Source organism: Schistocerca serialis, chromosome 5, assembly GCF_023864345.2.
Source record: "Schistocerca serialis cubense isolate TAMUIC-IGC-003099 chromosome 5, iqSchSeri2.2, whole genome shotgun sequence".
Taxonomy (NCBI): domain Eukaryota; kingdom Metazoa; phylum Arthropoda; class Insecta; order Orthoptera; family Acrididae; genus Schistocerca; species Schistocerca serialis.
This window is the reverse complement of record NC_064642.1, coordinates 21,069,119-21,094,162: the sequence shown is the minus strand read 5'-3', so window position 1 is coordinate 21,094,162 and position 25,044 is coordinate 21,069,119. Positions and strand designations below refer to the sequence as shown.

Below are 25,044 nucleotides of genomic sequence, written 5' to 3'. Positions count from 1 at the left end.
ACGGCAGTCGAAGTTCGAATATGTTTGCTTGCACCACACAGAGATTAGGGTTGGTGTGGGAACACCGACGACGCAAGTACATCGCTAAAATAATGTAAAATTATGAAGCTTGGGTGAGGGCGGTGCACCTTCATTGTAAGTGATGGACAAGTATTGACAAAAGTTGCTTGTATTTTATCTCCTTAATTTATTGTAATTAATTTACCGAATCATTTTTGTGCATTACCCCCCTTCATCTGCGGTTATAAGTTACAAAATGGATCAAAATTGTCGACTTCAGTTTTAACTGTCGACATACTGAAGGTTGCTTAAAAAATTTAAAATAATATCTTAACTGGCATTTCTTCTGACTTTAGAGGATTATTATTTAAATAATGAAAAACTGATCCATTTATTTATTTTTCCATGCTTAGCACAACAAGTTGTAAAGTATTGTGTCATCTACATTATGGACTCTAAAATGCGCAACTTAAGACCTATGGGCACTTGCTCAGTAGAAGAGATCCTGTTTGTTTCATAGTGGCGAATATGAGCAGGTGCTCATATTTTTGCTCATATCTCCTCAGGTATGCATTTTAGAGCCCATATTTACTGGAGATATTTTCCTTGTTTTGTCCACACTGCGATCTCTGAACGTTGCCTGCCACATAATGTCAGCAACAACAGAACCGGTTGATATATTTCACTGTCAAACGTACCAGACCGATTCTCGCTTAGAACTTTCGACTCGGTCGTTTCCGGACCAGAGTCACTTAGCTCAGATTGATGCATTTACACTTCTCCATCATCCTTGAAAGTTTGTAACATCATAACGGAATTACGCATAGTCCGAAAGGAATACGTAAACTTTTAAAGTTTATTTTTTATTTTTTAATGTAATGAAGCAATTATGGACATTTGAAACTATTTTCTAAAAAATGAAAAATTATCAGAAAAATCCTAAATTAGGAGGCGTCTAAAACGGCATTTCGCCAATCATGTATTCAAGTCATTCGTGTAGTTACCTATGCTTTTACAAATAAAACAGGAATCTCAGACGAACCAGCAAAGTTTTCTGCCTTGTCACCTAACTGTCATTCGAGCTACTTTTTGGCTGGGGTCCAAGATTCTCTTTTTACTTCTTCCAGAACTCCCACCATTTCTCGGTGATATTTTACTATTGGCAAAGAAATCATTTAGTAAATGAAGGTTCTTTGTCCTGGTCGTGGTTTGTTTGTAGATGCCAGTGAACTTGAGCTCCGAGAGATTCAACTTCAACTATAGATGCCTCACAGCGCAGTTTTACTACACTTCCAACTCGTAAACTTGCCCCGAACCATGTGACTGCAGCTTCGGTCTGCACATGTAAACGCCTTGTAGGAATATCTAAGTATCAATATATCGGAAAAAAGCCGGTACACCATACTACATGTTGGTATAAAGTTAAACGTCCAAAGCTCGTCATTTCCTGAGTTATGGTTTCTTTTCGTACAGCGTCAAGGCAACAACCAAACTGCAGCAACAAAGAGTCAGCCACAGAGGCTATTACGTCTTATGCCAGTGGGACCAACTACAAATTTGGACGTTTTGAGTTTATAATGGCAAATAATGTAGAATATCACAAATATTCATGAACCAAGACTATGGTCTGACAGTGAAATATATTTTTCACATTGGTACTTCTGGCATATGTCATATCTCCGGCGCGAAACTGAATTGAATCTACTGACAAGATGGCGGACCATCGTGCTCGTGTAGACGAAAGTTCAAGTGAGTCAAATGACAGTCACGAGGGCGTAATGTGTGGTTCCAGTGACAAATACGTGTCATTCTGGTGACAGTCAAGTGTTGATGGTACGTTTTGCTTTCTAAACTACATAAACTTGGTTAAAGAAGGTGTCAAATATTCTCTTGTCGTGTACAGTATTGTGTGAGTCTGTAGTTATACGAGGAAGTGAACTAACTACATGAGGATGTGTTGTGCTGCCATCTAGGAAGTAATGTGTGAACTGTGTCAGGGAATACACTTAACTATCGATAGAGATGTGTTTTTTTTTTATCTATTATTACGGCCGTCGAACGTTGTAGACTTCAAGAATATAGTTGGTTCGCCTTAGCATATGAAATTTACTTAGGATCAGCTTCTCAAATGTACATCTGTTGTCAAGATTTAGTTACCTTTCTTGGCTTGCTATGTTGGATTCGTGAAGGTACAAGTGGAAAACATGTATGCTGTAGGTTTACGTTAAGAAAAATTTCATCTTTTGCGAAATCCAGTGAAGGTGAAGTACATGGACATGAAAGGCAATCAAAGAGTCAAGAAGTAAAAGCTCTATGTGGTTGCGATTTCCTCAGCTCTGACACTTTCAACATTAGTTTTGATAAATAACGAAAACGTTTGTGGACTAATGGCAGTTTGGATGAACATAACATACTTCAGAATAAACAAAGAGAAGCCTATTGTGATGCAGTCAGAATACACTCAAAGTGACGATGTGGAATACTATACAGCGAGCTTTTCTAAACAAGTTACAGATCGGCCAGCGAACTTCACGATACTGGCCTGACCTTCAAGTGTGGTAGAGGACGACAACTTACGAGAGCAAAGAAGAAAGACCTTGAGTCAATGCTGTGCTTTATTCTCTCTGTTTACTGTAAAGTGCTCCACAGATAGGTGGAAATTCCAGTGAAGGTATATTGGCAGGAGATGAATGAGATTCCCCGAAATCGTGTTTAAATTGTTCAAGGCATTGTCTCTTAATAGCACATAACATTTTTCCTAGATGAATGAATCAAGACTGTTGTACAGGCAACATCTACAATGACACAGTGACGTTGTTCAATTTTTACTACACCTCCTCATAGTGACGAAAATTTTGTCAGTCCTGTAATGTGTGTGTTTTGTCCGAAAAGTCTATAAACAACATTAAAAATAAGATCATTTACTACCCTCAGTATGTCCACAGATTTCTTTTTTCTGTTCTTGAAATTTAGAGCTGAATATCGCGAAACACAGTATTTGTTGTTGGTCTACTCCGGAATATGACCTTCCGTTTCGGGCCCACCAGATTATCCAATAGCTGGATTACAAAAACTGAGATGGCGGTATTTGCACAATGAGTACTTAAATGCTTCATCATCTCTTATTATAATCTCATGTGTACAACTTCTTGTTCGCTGGGAGAGGAAACAACCTGTTAAAAATTGATCGAACTGTGCACATTATGGATCGTATTTACTAAAGTGGATAGAGTGGCAGAAAGTACCCTCCGCCGTGCACCATACAGTGGCTTGCGGATTATGTGTATAGATGCAGATGCTGATGAAGTAACCATCGTGGTATGAACTACCCACGGTGTAAAGGCAAAGTGACTAGCACGGCCCCTCCCCCCCCCCCCCCCCCCCCCACACACACACATCAAGTGTTTTGGGACGGTTCCTAGTAACTCGCTAACACACAGATCACAATGCAACAGCTCAAAACAGTGATTGTGAGACGGAAATCATACATGATAAATCGAACGTTCGTGGCGAAAAAAATTTGAGTAAGCTCTTGCTAAAAGAAGGTAAAATTGTGTGCATTTGCAGTTACTTCGAAAACAATGAATCAGTGTCGGAAAAATCCTAAATTAGAAGGCATCTTCAATGGGACTTAACCGAACATGTGTTTAAGCCATTCACGTAGTTACCTACGACTTTACGAATAAAACGGGAACCTCTGACGAACTTGCGAACAACATTCCGCGTCATGAATGCGTAATTGCCTGAGAGAATACAGAATTCTCATCTGAGAAAGTGCTTGCATTTTTTACGAACTAGAAGCTTCGGGGTGATCAGCCATAAACAAGAGGAGTAATCAACAATCAAAATTGAACAGTATATCGTCGTTCACTCAATTTCGACGTTGCCTGCCCACAATATAAACACGCGATAATTTACTAATGTTCTGCTGCTCCTGTTTTCTTTTTTCTTCCTAATTACATCTCACAAAATGTTACAATTACTTATATATTATAGTTCTTGCATTATTCAATTAAACAACACAACATTACAGTTCCGGCTTTTCTTAGGTTTTCATGCATTAGTTGGTAAAAACAGAACCTTCATAGGACGGCTTTGTTGTTCGTCTATCTATCTGTCTGTCTGTCGGTCCGAGTGTTAAAAACCCTTTCTCTCAGGAACAAGTAGACGTGCCAAATTGAAATTTATGTCACAAACTGAGAACTCTGGTCCCGTCGGGGTGTGAAAATTGATGCTTCTACGTCAGTGCAATCAAAAGACACGGTAATTTATTTCACATACTCTGACACTCGCAGACTCGCTCATCGAAGCCTATAGGTTACTTCCTGTAGGTCTAGACTCATGAAATTTGGCGAAAAGAAAGGTTTAACAGTATAAACAATGTAAATTAGCAATTATATCACATGAAAAAAACACCTGTCATTTTTTATCTGAGTCTCTGTCTTTTCGTCCGTCTGTTAATACGAGTAGACGTATTAAGTTGAAAGAAGAGTAGACGTCCCAAGTTGAAATTCATGTCACATACTAAGGTCTATATACCCTTGGCGGTGTAGTAAATGTAAGCTCATAAGTCAATGCAACGAAAAACTACTGCCATTTAGATCACATATTTTGATGCTCGCGCATCAAAACCTATAGGGTACTTTCCGTTGATCAATAATGATGAAATTTGGCAAAAAGTAAGGTTTTACAGTACATGTGAGGGAAAAAAATCCAGAAATTGTTAATTTGGAGCTGTATCACACGAAAAAGATGTTTCTTTTATCATTTGTCATCCGACTTGAAATTAAAACAATCAGTAGTTCTGCATTCAGGCTGAGTGGGTCGCAATGGTGTAAGTCAATCAGACAAGGAATAACTGTATTGCTCATATGACGGGTTTCGAAATTTATACAGCATCAGACTAGTATGCGAATGTTCGTCTCACACACAGTTTGAAACACCGTATCTACGAGCATTAATCGTTCCTGTATATCTGATGATGGATAAATTCCGAAACGCATCATATGAGTAATAAAGTTATTTCTTGCCTGATGTTTTGACTTTTACCATTGCGACCCAGTTAGCCTGATTGTAGAACTACTGATTATTATAATAATGGCCGCCTGCCTCCTGCATGACTTTATATCACATCTTTAGTAGTGAAATTAAAAATTTCTCGGACATCTTGGAATCCCTGGGACGGATATCTCACCAGTATGTGTCGATAACACGCAGAAGCCGGCCGGAGTGGCCGTGCGGTTCTAGGCGCTTCAGTTTGGAACCGCGTGACTGCTACGGTCGCAGGTTCGAATCCTGCCTCGGGCATGGATGTGTGTGATGTCCTTAGGTTAGTTAGGTTTAAGTAGTTCTAAGTTCTAGGGGACTGATGACCTCAGATGTTAAGTCCCATAGTGCTCAGAGCCATTTGAACCATTTGAACACGCAGAAATGGTGGAGCTTCTCGATTCAAGGAACAGATGACCTGTCGACATACATAATTAAGTTTATATGGAGCTTTCAGTGCGCTAATCCTAATTTTTCCTTTTTTTTATTTTTTACTCGTGCAGTGCTGTGAAAGCACTGAGAACCAGCCTTGTGAGTACCTACTGTTTGTCCACCAAACAAAGAGCCATGCAGAGGAGTCACTCTGAGAACCCGAACAATGACTGTCATGATACAAGATAATGCAGTTTTTTGCTTGCGAAACCGGTAGCTGGTAATTCATTCTTTTACAGCTCATGTTTAGTGTGCTTCGTATGTGATTAATGGGAGTAAAACGCAGTTTACAGTAGTTCTTCACGACAGTGGTGGAGAAGATCGTTTTGGAAAACTACACTCATGCTCATAAATTAAGGATAATGCTGATACATGGTGAAACAACGCTCTGGTGAGCGGTTTGCGGGTTTAAATCACCTGGGGTATGACCATACGGTGCATTTGACCTGCGGTCGTCGCACGGTTTCGCTGGCAGCAGTCCACAAACGCAGAGGTGTGTTGGTGTACGTCGGAGTACGGTGCAGCGAGTAAGTGTACAGACGTTTTCAGACATACTAATGATGACTGTGTGTTGAAAATGGCTCAAATAACACATATTGATGGCGTTATGAGGGGTAGAATACTAGGGCGACTGAAAGCTGGTCAAACACAGCAGGTCGTAGCACTGGGCCTCCGTGTGCCCCAAAGTGTGATCTCAAGATTATGGCAACGACTCCAGCAGACGGGAAACGTGTCCAGGCGCTACAATACGGGACGTCCACAGTGTACAACACCACAAGAATACCAATATCTCACCATCAGTGCCCGCAGACGGCCACGGAGTACTGGAGGTAGCCTTGCTCGGGATCTTACCGCAGCCACTGGAACAGTTGTCTCCAGACACACAGTCTACAGACGACTGAACAGGCATGGTTTATTCTCCCGGAGACCTGCAAGGTGCATTCCACTGACCCCTCGTCACAGGAGAGCCCGTAAAGCCTGTGTCAAGAACATAGTGTGTGGTCATTGGAACAGTGGTCCCAGGTTATGTTCACGGACGAGTCCAGGTATAGTCTCAACAGTGATTCTCGCCGGGTTTTCATCTGGCGTGAACCAAGAACCAGATATCAACCCCTTAATGTCCTTGAAAGGGACCTGTATGAGGGCCATGGTTTGATGGTGTGGGGTGGGATTATGAATGGTGCACGTACACCCTTGCATGTCTTTGACAGAGGAACTGTAACAGGTCAGGTGTATCGGGACGTCATTTTGCACCCGTTATGTCCGCCTTTTCAGGGGTGCAGTGGGTCCTACCTTCCTCCTGATGGATGATAACGCACGGCCCCACTGAGCTGCCATCGTGGAGGAGTACATTGAAACAGAAGATATCAGGCGAATGGAGTGGCCTGCCTGTTCTACAGACCTAAGCCCCATCGAGCACGTCTGGGATGCTCTCGGTCGAAGTACCGCTGCACGTCTTCAAACCCCTACGACACTTCAGGAGCTCCGACAGGCATTGGTGCAAGAATGGGAGGCTATACCCCAGCAGCTGCTTGACCACCTGATCCAGAGTATGCCAACCCGTTGTGCGGCCTGCGTACGTGTGCATGGTGATCATATCCCATATTGATGTCGGGGTACATGCGCAGGAAACAGTGGCGTTTTTTAGCACATGTGCTTCGGGACGGTTTTCTCAACTTATCACCAATACCGTGGACTTACGGATCTGTGTCGCGTGTGTTGCCTATGTGCCTATGCTATTAGCGCCAGTTTTGTGTAGTGCCACGTTTTGTGACACCACATTCTGCAATTATCCTTAATTTATGAGCACAAGTGTATTTTTTCACCGCTTCCTCGTAAATTAAAGCATTCGCGGAAGCTTATACTTGTTACCCATATGAGTCGTCTTCTGATCTAGGGAAACCTGTTGCCGTAACTGGTTTGCTGGGTTGCGATCGAGTTCGAATACAGAGGCCACGAGGAGTGGCCTTGACACAGTAACGCTGTCGGCAGACTGACGGCGAGTCGAAACACGAACTGGACCTTTTGTTACGTAAGTACTGTGACAGCTTATTTCATCAGCCATTTGTTAGCAAATATTCAGCGCAAATCTCAACGTCACCATAACTCACCAACAAATCCACAGGATTTTCGGGTGAAATAAAACGCATATTTCATCGCGTTTTTCTGGAGGTTAACCATGCGAAACTCAGATTTCTACTTTTTATATGTGGCGGCACGAATCCAATCAAGCCATCACTAACTTTACTTTGGTCCTACTACGTTTTGCAGTTTCCGTGTGAAAGTTAGTTAAAAGGCACACATTCTCTGTCTTATGTATTTGTGGCAGAACAAGCGAAATTCGGCAACACATCACTGTCCACCAAACAGAAGGACATTCTAGAAATATAACTGTTGGCTTAAAACTTTTTTTCGTATGTTCAGTGTCGCTGCATGGACCTGTCTTTCTTCGTGATGACGTGTCCTCCCTCTTCCACTTTCTTGCCATTTCACTTCAACATTTACATTATTGCCTGCTGCATGGAGGGCAAGAAGCACTGCCGCATTCGCTTGAAAATTTTTGGAATCTAAAGTGTCTTTAGTCGTGGGTCTGCAACATGACAACAAACACCGTGTGTATAGCAAAATGCTTTTGACTTTAAATGAAGCTTTGGTTCACCGCCTGGCCCAACCTTCCACACTGCAATGCAGGATATGAGCCATTTCGCCAATTGAAAGCTTAATAATTTTACGAGGACCATTAGTTCATAGTATAAAGCGGAGAGTTTCATTGTCGCTACTTGCGTCAAACCTCGCCAACGAAATACACGGCTGCTGCGGCGTGCTGTGTCAAGACACGTGACACTACAGGAGCGGCCGGCGTCGGCTGGTAGCCAGTAACTATTTCAGACAAGTTTAATAATTCTTACCAGCGCGTTTGAATACATCCAAGCTCTCGATTACATACGGCCGAGTTTAAACCTTTAGTTGGTATCTTTTCACTGACATCATAATTTCCGATTAGCCCCGCACGGAGCCGATCTCTTGCGATGCATGGCGCGGAAGGCGACTAGTGTGACGTCAGAACTTCGGTGAGCGAGGCCTACGAGAAAGACAGGCCGCAGCGCGTACGTAACGAAGGTTGTGCTGCGCTCGCTCGCTCGCTCAAATCAGCAGACAAACTACGTTTCTACACCTGTTAACTCGTAACTATGCGTGTGCGTACAAACGAAAACTGAATCTTCTACTGGAATCCGCTATTATGGAATCTTAGCGTTATTAGTCCTATAATGATGGGGAGTCCATGGGCCTGCCGGCCGAAGTGGCCGTGCGGTTAAAGGCGCTGCAGTCTGGAACCGCAAGACCGCTACGGTCGCAGGTTCGAATCCTGCCTCGGGCGTGGATGTTTGTGATGTCCTTAGGTTAGTTAGGTTTAACTAGTTCTAAGTTCTAGGGGACTAATGACCTCAGCAGTTGAGTCCCATAGTGCTCAGAGCCATTTTTAGTCCATGGGCCTACTTAGAATCTGTTTCGGCTGTACTGGCATACAATAAAATAAAATCATGCTAAAATGATTATCAGTTGCATAAGGCACCACTTCCAGCATGCAATGAGTACTGTTAAGCAGAAGAGACTAAATGCTATAAACAAGCCGTTATACCATTTATATCGAGTATTGATCTTAAATTAATCAGTAAGGCTTCAAAATAGCAGATTCCAGTGGAAGATGCAATTCTGGTTAGCAGTTACACGCCCAGCTGCGAGTTAACAGGTTTAGAAACGCATTATGTCTGCTGAGCTGAGCGAGTGAGCGAGTTCAGGACCACCTTCGTGACGTACGCGCCGCGGCCTGTCTTTCTCGTAGGACTCGTTCGGTGAGGCGCCCGTATTTTTCGTGGGCCCCACGCCAAACGTGAAGTAAAGCTCTGAAACATTGTTGGCTAGTAGATGTGGTTCTAGAAGCGTGTTCCTTCAGTGTTGCCGAAAGTAAGAATGCACTACATATCAAGCTCAACGGCAACAGTAAGTCGTTACCTCGTTCGTGGAATGGTAGTTCCATTGACTATCTTCAAAATTATTGTACTGTAAAAATATTGCCAAATCCCTATCGCCTTCTTGTAAGATCAGTTGCAGAAATGCTCGCGTAATATCTCTAATAACATCCGCTGTATATATAATAAAACAGCAAGCATTTCTGTCAAAAGATCTGGTCCCTCTTCTAACTCGTTCAGAGAGGGCGGGTTGATCTTTTAGCTGATTTCTACTTCTTAGCTGTCCGACGCGGGAGGTAAAACATGGTGTCACTTGGGCCTTGGGGAACAGCGCGTTCGACATTGAAATATAGCACAGCATAAAACAGTGGTGTATGTCCTTTAAGGAGTATCGAGTTTTTTAGACGGCATTCTGATATTAGCTGGTTGAACTAATGAATAGCAGTCACAGCAGGTTGTTTATCATTAATGGTAGTGTGGGACATGGACTTCATCAGTTTCCCCTCTAGTCGTATTTCCCATGACGTGCGTAAAGAGCTCACCTCACTATATCTGTATGTTAGTCACATTTGAACGCGTCAGCAACGTAATCAGCATCCTCGAGAAGATTAGGGGTTTTGTCATTAATTTCTGCAGTCGATCTTTGGAATATTCCTAATCTTCAATGGGGACTGCGTCATTAAAGTAGCGTACCTCGTTCAAAATGCGTGGAATATTAGTTTATTCTCTCGCCCGTACCATAATTAGGTGCAGTAACTGATTATGGCAACCGGCGTTTTCTGCTCAGACACCGTGAGGCAATTTGCAGTTGTCTGAGTGAGGCAAATCAGAACGTAGTTTAACAAACAGCTAAGAGATGGCAGCAACAGTCGTAAACAATTGATAGGCGAAGTAAAAGGATCCGAGTCTGATAATCCATTAAAGCGTCGACAGAACAGCTTCACTGGGAATATAGCGCTCTTAATGAATTCAACTGCGTTTACAAGTGGAAACTGCAAAAAAAATGTGGCGTGAATATGCGATTAGACTTGGCTGTCTGTGTGTGCAGTCGGTCGTCATCGAGAGAGCTTGTTGCCTAGCGTGACATATCACTGCAGTGGGCCCTCCTGGTATTGCTTCGTGAAGTGCACTCAAAAGAAATCGCAGAAAAGTCCCGGGTTTCGGCATTAATTTCAATTTCGAGATGTCAGTGGTAGATGGCGATTCCATTATAACACTCTATGGTCACAGAACTTATATTCCAAGGAGTTTACAATAAGTCAACAGATACAGTCTCTGCATCAAAGCAAAGATATAAATGTCTGTCCATACCAGATCGCTGTATCTAGTCACAGACGGTTGGTTTCCGTACATCGTGAAGATTGTTGTGCAAGTCTGGTGCTAATTTAGTTGCAACGTGTGCTACACTTCATCGCCTTGAAATCAGACTCGTACGAGAAACTCAAAATAGGGATCCGGTGCATCTCTAGAAGAGGCAAGCTATTTCTGCTACTACTCGCCGAAACTTCTGTGGTAAGCAACGCACTCTCATTTTAGTCTGTGTTGCTCATTAACTGTTTGCTTATTTCCTTCCGAATTGCCCTCTCTCGATACGTCTAGTAATTTTCCCTAGGAGCTGGAACGAGCTCCCACCAGCGTTTTCTTGTGTGTTTTATATATTCTTTTCCCGTGGATAGCTCCCTTGTTCCAGTAGTATTACAGAATTGCGAATTCATGGCCTTTCTCGCATTTTGAGAGCTCCCTCGACAGTACGCATATGTCAGAGGTCAATATACGGGTTCTGGATTCAATTGCAGCAGTTCTGTTGCCTGTAGCCTTTGTCTCAGTCCCTAAGACATCCATACAAGCCACTATTGAAACACGTGCTGTAAGTTGCAAGCTGCGATGCTGAATGGTCAAGAAGACCATAATCTGTCTGTAGAATTCCAGGAAGGAGTGACACAGTGGCAGGTATTTATGCTATGATCGATAGGCATCAACCATCCCATTGCCATTTGAGTTAAAGTTGTGCTGTGCAACGATCGTACCTCAACTTTTTTATTTATTAATCTTCTCACGAGTGGTGACGGAGCAGCGCCAAATATCTCCAATGGGCTGAAAAATATACTACTCCAAGAGGGTTTACAGCCTCATATCTTTAATCTCACATTGCTGCAACAACAAGCGATGCCACAGGTCCCGAATAATGCAACTCTTTGAGGAACGTGACTACTATATCAACCTCTCTTTCAAATTTGTGTAATTTCAGACCTGTCTGTTACATGTGTGATGCCTGAATTTTCTTATTTTTAGAGTATTGAAGGGCGATCTGTAGTAATTGTTAAAAACCATTAAAAAACGAAGATCGCATAAAAATTCCTTTATTTAACACAATCGGTTTCAACGGTCTTTGCTGTCATCTTCACGCACAAGAGTTTTGTACACTGACGTCTTGCGCGTAAGGTGTAGCGTAAAATGAATATGTTGTACAACAAAAAGATGTTAAAGACCTCAAGATGACAGCAAAGACCGTTGAAACCGGTTGTCTTAAATAAAGGAATTTTTTATGCGATCTTGGCTTTTGAATTGTTTTTAAAAGTGTGTGATGCCATCGAGATCCAGGTCATAGCTCAAGAATCATCTTCTCCTGGTTTGTAGAAGTGCCTTTAGTTTCGCGTGAAATTTTGTTGCCGTGTATCACCAGCCTTCATCGAGGACTTGCAGCTGTTTATGGGTATTTCCTTGGTCACCATGAAGTTCTTGCTAATGACAGATTTCTCATAACGATGGAATCGCAGGACTTTACCAATTGTTACGAGGTGCAGTTATGATGAAACGAATGTCGGGTTAAGGAACGGTTGAGGCTTACACTCGTCTCGTCCTGGGTACTGTTTGCCGTTTTGAAGGTGGACAGACATTCAAAATGACAGGACTGTTTCACCTGGAAACGCTACAATGTATTACCTACTCATTTTCATCTCACAGAGAAGGCACAGATTACGTCTCAACAGTGTAAATTTTTAATATCTTCATTCGCAGGTTCCACAAATTTCCCACTGAAATATGTTTGTGTTTCAGTGTATAAAATTGTCAGTTATTACGAACTGTTGTTCAACTGCCAAACAGCTCTTTTCCCTTTGTTCTCAACAGCGTCCTCAAGCTGTGTCAGTCCCATCACAGGTGCTTGACAACCGTGTTGCAAGACGTGCGTGTTGCTAAGCTGCACACCAGTGGTCGCACAACACGGATTGTGATGAAACTCAGCTTTCAGCAGTCACCATCATTTGGCCTTATAAACCTGTGCACCGGCTGGAACGAAAAGAGCTGTTTACTGCGCTTTAGGAGAGCTTACATCTCTCTAACTGTCCGTAAGCACCGCGCATTCAGTTGATTACAGCAATTATTTTAGGAGCATTTTGATTGTTATTTTATCACACGTAAACTTCTCCTTTATACCATAAACTGAGGATTGACAGTTGTTCAAAAACTGACAGCACTGATATTCTGTATTGTGAAAACTCCATGTGACACACAACAGACTGAGGCAAATGCGTCCATTATTGTTGTCCGCAGTTTTACAATTTCACACATGAAACATTCAGCTGCCTTTACTAAATAAGAGGAAGAACAATACACAAACTGCACTAGTTGCAGTGCTTTGTAGATATTTAATTGCGTGCAGCAAATGAAACAATGAAACTTTTCAGTCTTATGCAGTGTAAACACAATATTCCGCGTGGACTTACGAAACAGTGATATGAATAATATTAATTGGGGGCAACTGGGTAGAAAAAGCGGTGAAAGTGGGCGCCAAGCAGGCTCTCTGTCTGAGATCTTCGTAGTCTTTCCTTTTACATCCACCACTCTCTGCAAGCCACTACTTAGTGTGTTACGCAACTTGTGGCGCACTTTTTGTCTTTGCGGGGTTACGTCAGTGGGGCACAATCATTTTTATATGCTGTGGTCGAACTGTTGAGAGCCTGTAGTTACAATCCGAGTTAAGCTCTTTACGTATATGACTCTCACAAACGAAAGTAAATTACAGTTTTCCCATAGCAATGGTTTTGAGTTTCACGCAGTACCACCATGCTTTCTCTGATCTACGGAATCACTGAAACCTATTTTAAGATGCTTCAGAATTACCCTACGTCCCCAAGTATGATGCTCTTTAATGTTAAGATGAAATAAAGAGAAAACACAGGTCATTAAAGAGTGTCGACAGCTCGCAGCAAACAATAAAAACTGAGAAAAAGTAAACAATATTTTCTGGCAGCCGAGTTGAAGAATAGGTGACACACAATCAGCGTACGGGATTATATTCGAGATATATTCACATTGGGAAAATATTCATTTGCGTGATAAATGTCTTAGGAAATACTGTTTTAAGATGCTTCAGAATTACCCTACGTCCCCAAGTATGATGCTCTTTAATGTTAAGATGAAATAAAGAGAAAACACAGGTCATTAAAGAGTGTCGACAGCTCGCAGCAAACAATAAAAACTGAGAAAAAGTAAACAATATTTTCTGGCAGCCGAGTTGAAGAATAGGTGACACACAATCAGCGTACGGGATTATATTCGAGATATATTCACATTGGGAAAATATTCATTTGCGTGATAAATGTCTTAGGAAATACTGTTGGAAGCATCTGAATAGTGAAAAATGCGAAAGGAGTGTCGCGAATATGGTACCGATTTCAAGCTGTATATAATTGTGGAGTTTGTACTTTTCAATGAATGAAGGATTCTGCACTTGTGAGCAGCAGTCTGGGAGTGATACATGTCGCACCTGTGAAGTATTTCACTACGTCATGCACCTGCGAACGACTATCCATCTTTGTAACCTAGTCACGCATTGAGTAACTTTCTTAACGATTTTCTTTGTCATGACACCGCAGAACTTCTATTTTCCTCCATCTATCGCTTTATATCCATTACACAAAGTTTCTACTGTGGTAAGAACAGAGTTTTAATTACAAAGAAAGTATAGGAAACTCTGCTTTTCCTGTGCCTACGAAAAACTTGGGAAAAATTCTACACTGCTAAGGAAGATATAGTCTGGTATTCCGGCTCATTTTGAGGTCTGTTTAACGTCTACATCTATACTGCGCATAAAAGTTCCAGGCAAGTAGCAGTGGGTACTTTGTGTAGCATCATCGGCTCCCCATTTTCTGTTTCATTCACAAATGATGATATGAACTAGTGTCGATATGCACTTCGCAACATGTTTGTGGGAGGAAGAAACATGTTGCTTGGCTCTCCTTGACGTAGGGTCTTATAATTTTCACAGTAAATCCTTTACCGCGATGTCGCCAAACACGGATGCGACCATCATGATGCTGTAAACAGAACATGGATTCATCCGAAAAAATGAAGTTGTGCCATTCGTGCACCCACGTTCGTCGTTGAGTACACCAACGCAGGCGCTCCTGTCTGTGATGCAGCGTCTGTAGCACTTCATCGTGGTGTAGCAATTTTAATGGCCAGTAGTGTACAATAGCGCAACCTGCACGCTTGGCTAGCGTCTGCATTTTGTTCGAGCGTGAATTTCTCGAGGTGTTTGAATATTTTTGTCCATCTCCTGTATGAGTAACAACAGTACTACTAAAGTTGCAATAGTATACAATCCAGCAGGAAAGATGTGCGGTGGAGGTTGCTTAAGGAGATGAGGGGAACAATTCTGAGGGGAAAGAGGCCAGTGAGCTGGTGTGAGGGCGCGGCGGCTGACCTTCGTGCTGGGTGAGGAGCAGCGCGTTGCCCAGGAAGGGCAGCGCGGGCGGCCCCGGCAGGCGGGCGGCGATCCACACGAGGCGCGCCCACGTAGACAGCCAGGCGACGGCCGCCAGCAGCGCCAGGCACAGCGCCGCGTCCCACGCCACGGCCACCTGCCGGCACACGGGCGTGACGTCATTGTGACGTTTACATGCTGCATCGAACGCGACAGGGACCGTCTATAGACTTTGTGGGGGTTAGAACATACAGGGTGTTTCAAAAATGACCGGTATATTTGAAACGGCAATAAAAACTAAACGAGCAGCGATAGAAATACACCGTTTGTTGCAATATGCTTGGGACAACAGTACATTTTCAGGCGGACAAACTTTCGAAATTACAGTAGTTACAATTTTCAACAACAGATGGCGCTGCGGTCTGGGAAACACTATAGTACGATATTTTCCACATATCCACCATGCGTAGCAATAATATGGCGTAGTCTCTGAATGAAATTACCCGAAACCTTTGACAACGTGTCTGGCGGAATGGCTTCACATGCAGATGAGATGTACTGCTTCAGCTGTTCAATTGTTTCTGGATTCTGGCGGTACACCTGGTCTTTCAAGTGTCCCCACAGAAAGAAGTCACAGGGGTTCATGTCTGGCGAATAGGGAGGCCAATCCACGCCGCCTCCTGTATGTTTCGGATAGCCCAAAGCAATCACACGATCATCGAAATATTCATTCAGGAAATTAAAGACGTCGGCCGTGCGATGTGGCCGGGCACCATCTTGCATAAACCACGAGGTGTTCACAGTGTCGTCTAAGGCAGTTTGTACCACCACAAATTCACGAAGAATGTCCAGATAGCGTGATGCAGTAATCGTTTCGGATGTGAAAAATGGGCCAATGATTCCTTTGGAAGAAATGGCGGCCCAGACCAGTACTTTTTGAGGATGCAGGGACGATGGGACTGCAACATGGGGCTTTTCGGTTCCCTATATGCGCCAGTTCTGTTTATTGACGAAGCCGTCCAGGTAAAAATAAGCTTCGTCAGTAAACCAAATGCTGCCCACATGCATACCCCCGTCATCAATCTTGTGCACTATATCGTTAGCGAATGTCTCTCGTGCAGCAATGGTAGCGGCGCTGAGGGGTTGCCGCGTTTGAATATTGTATGGATAGAGGTGTAAACTCTGGCGCATGAGACGATACGTTGGCGTCACTTGGACCGCAGCTGCAACACGGCGAACGGAAACCCGAGGCCGCTGTTGGATCACCTGCTGCACTAGCTGCGTGTTGCCCTCTGTGGCTGCCGTACGCGGTCGCGCTACCTTTCCAGCACGTTCATCCGTCACGTTCCCAGTCCGTTGAAATTTTTCAAACAGATCCTTTATTGTATTGCTTTTCAGTCCTTTGGTTACATTAAACCTCCGTTGAAAACTTCGTCTTGTTGCAACAACACTGTGTTCTAGGCGGTGGAATTCCAACACCAGAAAAATCCTCTGTTCTAAGGAATAAACCATGTTGTCTACAGCACACTTGCACGTTGTGAACAGCACACGCTTACAGCAGAAAGACGACGTACAGAATGGCGCACCCACAGACTGCGTTATCTTCTATATCTTTCACATAACTTGCAGCGCCATCTGTTGTTGAAAATTGTAACTACTGTAATTTCGAAAGTTTGTCTGCCTGAAAATGTACTGTTGTCCCAAGCATATTGCAACAAACGGTGTATTTCTATCGCTGCTCGTTTAGTTTTTATTGCCGTTTCAAATATACCGGTCATTTTTGAAACACCCTGTATATATTGAGATCAACATTGGGTTCAAATGTAACAGCCTGAACCATAATCCACAACCTTTGCTTGCACTTAATATGAAAATGAGTAGTAAAGTTACCAACCAATGAAAGAACGTAAAAAATTAGGCCTCTATTCAATATACAGGGTGTCACAAAAAGGGACGGCCAAACTTTCAGGAAACATTCCTCACACACAAAGAAAGAAAATATGTTATGTGGACATGTGTCCGGAAACGCTTACTTTGCATGTTAGAGCTCATTTTATTACTTCTCTTCAAATCACATTAATCATGGAATGGAAACACACAGCAACAGAACGTACCAGCATGTCTTCAAACACTTGTTACAGGAAATGTTCAAAATTTCCTCCGCTAGCGAGGATATATGCATCCACCCTCCGTCGCATGGAATCCCTGATGGGCTGATGCAGCCCTGGAGAATGGCGTATTGTATCACAGCCGTTCACAATACGAGCACGAAGAGTCTCTACATTTGGTACCGGGGTTGCGTAGACAAGAGCTTTCAAATGCCCCCATAAATGAAAGTCAAGAGGGTTGAGGTCAGGAGACCGTGGAGGCCATGGAATTGGTCCGCCTCTACCAATCCATCGGTCACCGAAGCTGTTGTTGAGAAGCGTACGAACACTTCGACTGAAATGTGCAGGAGCTCCATCGTGCATGAACCACATGTTGTGTCGTAATTGTAAAGGCACATGTTCTAGCAGCACAGGTAGAGTATCCCGTATGAAATCATGGCGGTGAATCGAGGAAGTACAGTACATACTGACGAAACTAAAATGAGCTCTAACATGGAAATTAAGCGTTTCCGGAAACATGTCCACATAACATCTTTTCTTTATTTGTGTGTGAGGAATGTTTCCTGAATGTTTGGCCGTACCTTCTTGTAACACCCTGTATATTGACATCAACATTGTGTTTAAATCTAACAGCCTGAATCATAATCCACATCCTTTGCTTGTACTGAATATCAAAATGAGTAGTGAAGTTACGCACCAATGAAAGAACGTAAAAAAAATTAGACGTCTATGCAATATATATGTGCAGCTCATGGTTTGAAATCGATTTCCGTATAATTAAAGTTATCAGAGCAAAGTTATTTCAAATAACAAATGTTATGCCATAGCACAACTGGCATTATTCAAGTCAAGATAATAATTTCCTTAAGTAAACATCCATTTCCAACATCTTTTTACAAAACGCTTACTGTGTCAAACTTTCGACATACAAATTCTAACTCTGAACATTATCTAACAAAAACCATTTTGAAATCATTGTACCGGGTGATCAAAAAGTCAGTATAAATTTGAAAACTGAATAAATCACGGAATAATGTAGATAGAGAGGTACAAATTGACACACATGCTTGATATGACATGGGGTTTTATTAGAACCAAAAAAATACAAAAGTTCAAAAAATGTCCGACAGATGGCGCTTCATTTGAGCAGAATAGCAATAATTAGCATAAGAAAGTAAGGCAAAGCAAAGATGATGTTCTTTACAGGAAATGCTCAATATGTCCACCATTATTCCTCAACAATAGCTGTAGTCGAGGAATAATGTTGTGAACAGCACTCTAAAGCATGTCCGGAGCAATGGTGAGGAATTGGCGTCGGATGTTGTCTTTCAGGATCCCTAGAGAAGTCGGTCGATCACGATACACTTGCGACTTCAGGTAACCCCAAAGCCAATAATCGCACGGACTGAGGTCTGGGGACCTGTGAGGCCAAGCATGATGAAAGTGGCAATGACCACACGATCATCACCAAACGACGCGCGCAAGAGATCTTCCACGCGTCTAGCAATATGGGGTGCTTCTAATAAAATCCATGCCATTCCAAGCATGTGTGTCAATTTTTACCTCTCTAACTACATTATTCCGTGGTTTATTAAGTTTTCAAATATATACTGACTTTTTGATCACCCGGTATATCTTCTCTCATTTACGTCCTGAAGCTGCTTGGGGTGACTGCGCACCGAGCGCGACTCCTACCTTAAAGCCGTCCACACACGTCTGCTTCCTCCGGGCACCTAGCTGCGACTCCAGAGCTTTTTACTGCGCGCGCCCGGCTCAACCATCGAAGATCCTCCTACTCAAAGATATTTTACTCATTCCACCTTGCGGTTCGCCACTACCGACTTTATTTTCTGTATCTAAAAAATGGCTCTGAGCACTATGGGACTCAACTACTGAGGTCATTAGTCCCCTAGAACTTAGAACTACTTAAACCTAACTAACCTAAGGACGTCACACACATCCATGCCCGAGGGAGGATTCGAACCTGCGACCGTAGCGGTCTCGCGGTTCCAGACTGCAGCGCCAGAACCGCGCGGCCACTTCGGCCGGCTTCTGTATCTACCCTGGTCAGACCTCAGCACGTACCTTTCAAGACGACTGCTGCGGTAGCCTTTCTTGCAGACGAATTGCAGGAGCAACCGATTATATTTTCTCATGTCAACTGATTCATGTGATTCAGGTGCAAAGGTTGGAGACGTAAACGCCAAAGAAAAATCCAACAATATACCTTCAGTATATTATACTACAATGGGAGTCAAGAACGATGGCGATCGACTGGAGGCTTGTTCTGCGCTCCTACGTCACGCGTTCTCCGATAGCCAATGAGCGCTTCGAGCGTTCCTCCGTGGATGCCGTAGCCAATGCGAGCATTGAATGTAATCGTAGCGACTTGTTTACTGAATTTCTACTCCATTTGTTGTAACTTGTCATCGCTGACTGTGTTGGTAAATCATAAATTCTGCGTAACAAACGAGAGACATTATTTGCGGGATATTCGCGTTCTTCAAGCGCAAAGAGGGCGCATGCGCTTACCGCAACTTGGAATCGGCAACAATGCAATCCCCGTCAGTGTCTCGACATGCGCGAACCGCCACCGTTCGTCGATCGGACTGTAGTTATACATATCATTAAAGAAGTGCATCAGTGTGTCTGTATCTGTCCTAGTAGCTTATTAATAAGAATTGTTGAATCTGACCTTCAAACACACTTTTGAGATTTTCAGTGTCACCAGAGAGAAAGCCAGGAGCCACCAAGTCAGACATCACGAAAGTCATTAGCCCCATCATATTGCTAAAGTTAACGTCTCGTTTCAGTTCTTTGTAGATGATTCGTACAGCAATTTTTGCTGAAAATAATAATGATACTGGTATTTTCTCAAATACCATTATCAAATGACTGTACTGAGCTGACAATATTCACAAATGTTTCTTCATATCAGTAAAATGCACAGTTTTGTTGACATTTGTCACCTGACTCTTACTTTCATCTTAAAACATGCACAGTACTTTCAATGCAGAGGGCAAATGATGATCAATACTCAATTGAAGAACTCTACACATGTCGATTTTCGACATATTAATCTATATGGAAATATGCTCTTTGGATTGCTATTCCCTTCAACGTCTAAGAGTAGCATGTTATGCTTCGTATGTCAGGGCAGCCTACTTTGCATCGCCATTAGTCTTGCCCTAAGCTTTTAGGATTGTGATGTTTAGTGTTAATAAATATCGTCATTAGTCTTGCCCTAAGGCTTTTAGCATTGTGATGATTAATGTTAACAAAACTTTGCTTTTGCATTTTACTGATATAAAGAACAATGTGCAAATACTTTCAGCTCAATAGAGCCACTTGAAACAAGTATTTGAGAAAAAAACCTCTTTGGCCACTTATTTTCAGCAACCGTCATGCACTCACGATGTAGACCGAAACGAAATGAGAAGTTACTTCAGCATCATGATGCGACTAATGACTTCCCTGATGTCTCACAGCAGGTAAGTCAGACTGGCTCCTGTCTTTCTCTCTGGTGAGTATCGCTGTGGCATGCCGATTGGGCTGCACTTACAGACAACAAGCTTCGGGTCTTGAAACCTCTTCCCGCGGCTTGGACGTCCTCCTCACGCCCTTCTCGGCGGGAGGAGGTAGTTTTGGCCCGGTTACGAATTGGACACTGACGGTTCAGCCATCGCCATCTGCTGACGGCTGCACCGGCGCCGTTCTGCCCATGTGGGCAATTGCTGACGGTCCGCCACATTTTAACGTCCTGTCCGGATTTTAACACACTGCGTCTTGATCTTGGCCTGCCATGTACTCTAGATGCCATTTTAGCGGATGACCCACGAGCAGCTGCTCGCGTTCTTCATTTTATCAACTTGACAACCCTCTCTAAGGACATTTGATTGTGCTGGTTTTTTTTTTAATCCTATGCCTGTCAGTCTGTCTTTTATCGTGTTTTCCGTTTCGTTGCTGTTTTAAACTTGTGACTCGCGGTGCATTCCTAACGTAGTCTGGGCGCTAATGACCGTTGAAGTTGTGCGCCCTAAAACCACAAAAAAAAAAAAAAAAAATACTCAGTACTTACCTGTAGGTGGTGCTGAATAGAAGTTTCGTTCTTGGCTGGGGTTAACTGATACCGGTAAATTTCATTTGGCTCCATAAAAATTTGAGTATCACGCTTTTGTGCGACTGTTTCCTTGTGCATTTTCAACTGCGTTCCTATTTTGCTGTTGTGGCGAGTATTGGCGGGAGATGCTGGTAGCGAGTTTCTTAGCAATGGACACACCTCAGTACAATGGTCGGATCTCGGGATCATACAAATACACTGACGGAAAGAAAAATCAGAAAACCAAGAAATAATTCATGTAGAGTAATGAATTTCGAGAATACATTTGTATAGATAACGTATTTAAGTGACCGACATTGTAGTATGACAGGTTAACGCAAGCCCAAGAAAAGCCATTCGAAAATAAAATGCAGGTACATTAACAACCGGTGTAACCACCATACTGTTGAATGCAAGCACGCAGACTGCATGCGTTGTGTCATACACGTGCTGGATGTCAGTTTGTGGGATGGAGTTTCCTGCTCGTTGCACTTGGTCCGTCAATGCAGCGGCGATTAAAACTGGTTTCGAATGACGCTGGAGTTGTGGTCTAATGATGTGCCACACGTGCAGATCAGGTGATCGAGCAGGCCAACGTAAAAAGTCGACGTTCTGTAGAGCATGTCGGGCTCCTACAGCGGTATGTGGGCGAGCGTTAAACTTTTGGAAAACAGCCCCTGGAATGCTGTTCATGAATGGCAGTACAACAGCTGAAATCACCAGATTTTTAGTCCGGCGGTTATGAAGTCACACTCCAGACCATAACTCCAGGTGTGGGTCCAGTGTGTCCAGCATGCAGACAGGTTGATTCCAGGCTCTCACCTGGCCTCTTTCTAACCAACACACGGCCGTCACTGGCAACAAGGCAGAACAAGATTTCATCAGAAAATGCGACATAGCTGCACTCCGCCCTCTAATGAGCTTTCGCTTGACACCACTGAAGTAGAAATAGGCGGTGGTTCAGGGTCAGTGGAAGGCACACTGCAGGGTGTCTGGCTCAGAGCTGTTCTTGATGTAATCGACTTGTAATAGATCGTTACGTCACTGAGGTGCCAAGTGCTGCTCGAACTGATGCAGCATATGGAGTATGGTGCGACAGAGCCATACGCCGAATACGATTATCTTCCCTCTCGGTAGTGTCACGTGACTGCCAGCAGTCATGCACAGGGGCTACATTCCTGCCAGGTCTTCATGCAGTATCTCACAATGAACATCCACCTTCTCGCAGCGCTATTACACTATCTCGTACAAACTCAGTGAGGTGTCGATACTGGCGTCTTTCTGGACATATAGCAATTCTTGACTAACGTCAACACACCACGTCCAATCTCGAAGGTAACTAACTCTCACGACCGTTACAGCGCGTATTTAAAGCAAACCTGACTTGCAACCTTGCAGTAGCGCTACTAGCGCGAAATTTGAATGTAAGTCATCTTTCAGATGTAGAAACACTTCTACACGTTGTCGCTTATCTTGCACAGCTACTCCTTTCTTTTAGTCAAAGTGTGATGTTCGACGTTACTTCTTTATAGGGTGTTACGTATTGGTTTTACCAAGAGTGTACTGCACGCGGCACACACGTCGAATACTTCGAAACTCTCGTTTCAAATTTTAGATAAGATCTGGTATTGATATTCATTGTTGGTGGAAACAAAACAGTCGATACAAGCCTGTTAACATGCTATACTCGTAGTATGTCAAGATGCAAGTATTTTACTGATGTGATCAGACTCTTATTTTTCATTGAAATGATTTAGTTTGTTGACGGCGTTCGACTGCTATTTTCTTGTCATCTCGGTGAGATCGCATGTTCTGCCGATGGTCTTCCCAAGTCGGTACATGGCCATCGTAACTCGACGCCTTCATCAGGTGTTCCCTGAGAGTATTTTCTTGTTAATCAGGATGTAGCTAGCGCGGCAACAGCTTATCACATTATCGGTACACCACAACACATTTGCCACAAATGAAGGTAATTAACACAATCGGTTACATAATAGGTTCATTCTGTTTTCAAGTCTATACGCTCTACATTGTTAGATCTTTGCGCAGACACATTTTCTTATTTTGTCTTTCGGCGAGGGTGAAATGCAGTAGTGTGTGTGCACCTGAAAACATATCATGAAACCGATAGCGTTAATGTAGGCATTTATATTGCAGAGTAGGTAGCAGTTTATTGATGATATATTACAATGCATCCGAGTGCACTGACATGACGATCGTAAGTTTAAGGTGAAGTTCGCCAAAAAAAGGAGTGTGAAATGTATTAATAGGTACAGGCCAAGACTTCAGTGTAGTACTCTCCACTATCATGTAAGCATCGCGGACAATACACTAAGGAATTTTCGCAGACACATTTAGGAAGCTGATTTCTCAGGCTTTAAAACGCTGCATGCGATCACAAGCAACTGAAGGCATCTGCAGGGTCTATCAGACAGCAGCTACCTTCTGATACGAGCAGCCTCCATCTTGAGGAACTGGTAGGTCTAAACCACTACTGACCTGTTCTCTCAGAACCCACTCTGAAATCTTCTAATTCCTTGGAGTTCCCATGTATCTATAATCTATATAAGAAACTGTTTACTGTCCTTAGAAAGGCATTAATGAGGGGGATTTGTCAATTTCCACGGTCTGATTGTGGGCTGTCGTAAGAACCTTATGGGACAACTAGACCTTCCGGAAACTGGTTTCTTGCGTAAAGAAATAGTCTTAGCAAAGAAACAGACCTTCGGGAAACTTGTTTCTTGCGTAATTAAAAGTTCTTATGCACCACTTTCTCACAGCGTAAGCCCTCTCACTTCGCGGTCACTCAAACTCTAGGGTTAAAAGCTACGGAGTTTTTGTGGAAGTTCTCTGTGACTTACGATTCACACTTTTTTCACCCCGATAACGTCGACTTCCCTGGCCTTCATTGTCTAGCGAGTAGAGCAATAGAGGCCGCCCCTGCAGGTCCTGGTTGATTCCAGGATACGGCAAGGGACTTTTCCTCATTCCAGTCTCTCCAGGACGGCCCTAGGCCCACGCAACTTGATGCCAAACAACTACTAGAGATCTTTCTGAGGGTAAACGGGGGCCGCTGCGAAAGGCTTGCCACCCTCCTAGTGCCACAGCGAACAAAGGCTGCACTCGGCCTGTAGCCAGGCCAATATCCCGGTTACGGACTGTGCGACACAAGGAAGAAAAAACTCGATGTCTGTTTCACATTACCGTTCCATTTGGCATTTTCCGTAATTCTCTTACACTGCTAGGCAAAACCTAGGGACGAGACAGGTAAAGTAACATACCGTATTAACTACACAGTGCAAATGAATCAAGGTGAGGCAGCATGTTGCCAGAGATCTTCCAGTAGTGCACAGAGAGTTGGACGGATCATGGCGTTAAGGTCGGTGTGATTAATGCGCCGAATGGTGCTGGCCCGCAACACGGGGCATTAGACGAAACGGGAAAAGACCGCCTGCGTCACTGCACTCAACGAGCAGTTAGAGTACACTCCATTACAACACGCCTCGGTGACACCGTCTGAATGACTTCACACGGGGAAGAACCATCGGGAAACTGGAACAAGGACGAAGTGTGACGAGTGTAGCCCAGGAGTTTGGTGTTACTCACAGCACTTTTCACGTGCGTGGGGGGATTTTCCAACCACAGGCACTGCTGCCTGAAGAAGGAGAGGTGATCGACCAT

At 43.4% G+C, this 25,044-nt stretch overlaps 1 protein-coding gene across 1 annotated transcript in view; it reads right to left on the bottom strand.

The window, feature by feature from the left end:
• Positions 1 to 25,044, bottom strand: part of LOC126481209 (probable cytochrome P450 4aa1) — a 226,720-nt gene that overhangs the window by 128,315 nt on the left and 73,361 nt on the right. The window contains exon 2 of the mRNA XM_050104811.1: positions 15,157 to 15,313. Coding sequence (XP_049960768.1) covers positions 15,157 to 15,313 — 157 coding nt within the window. The remainder of the gene's footprint in view (positions 1 to 15,156; positions 15,314 to 25,044) is intronic.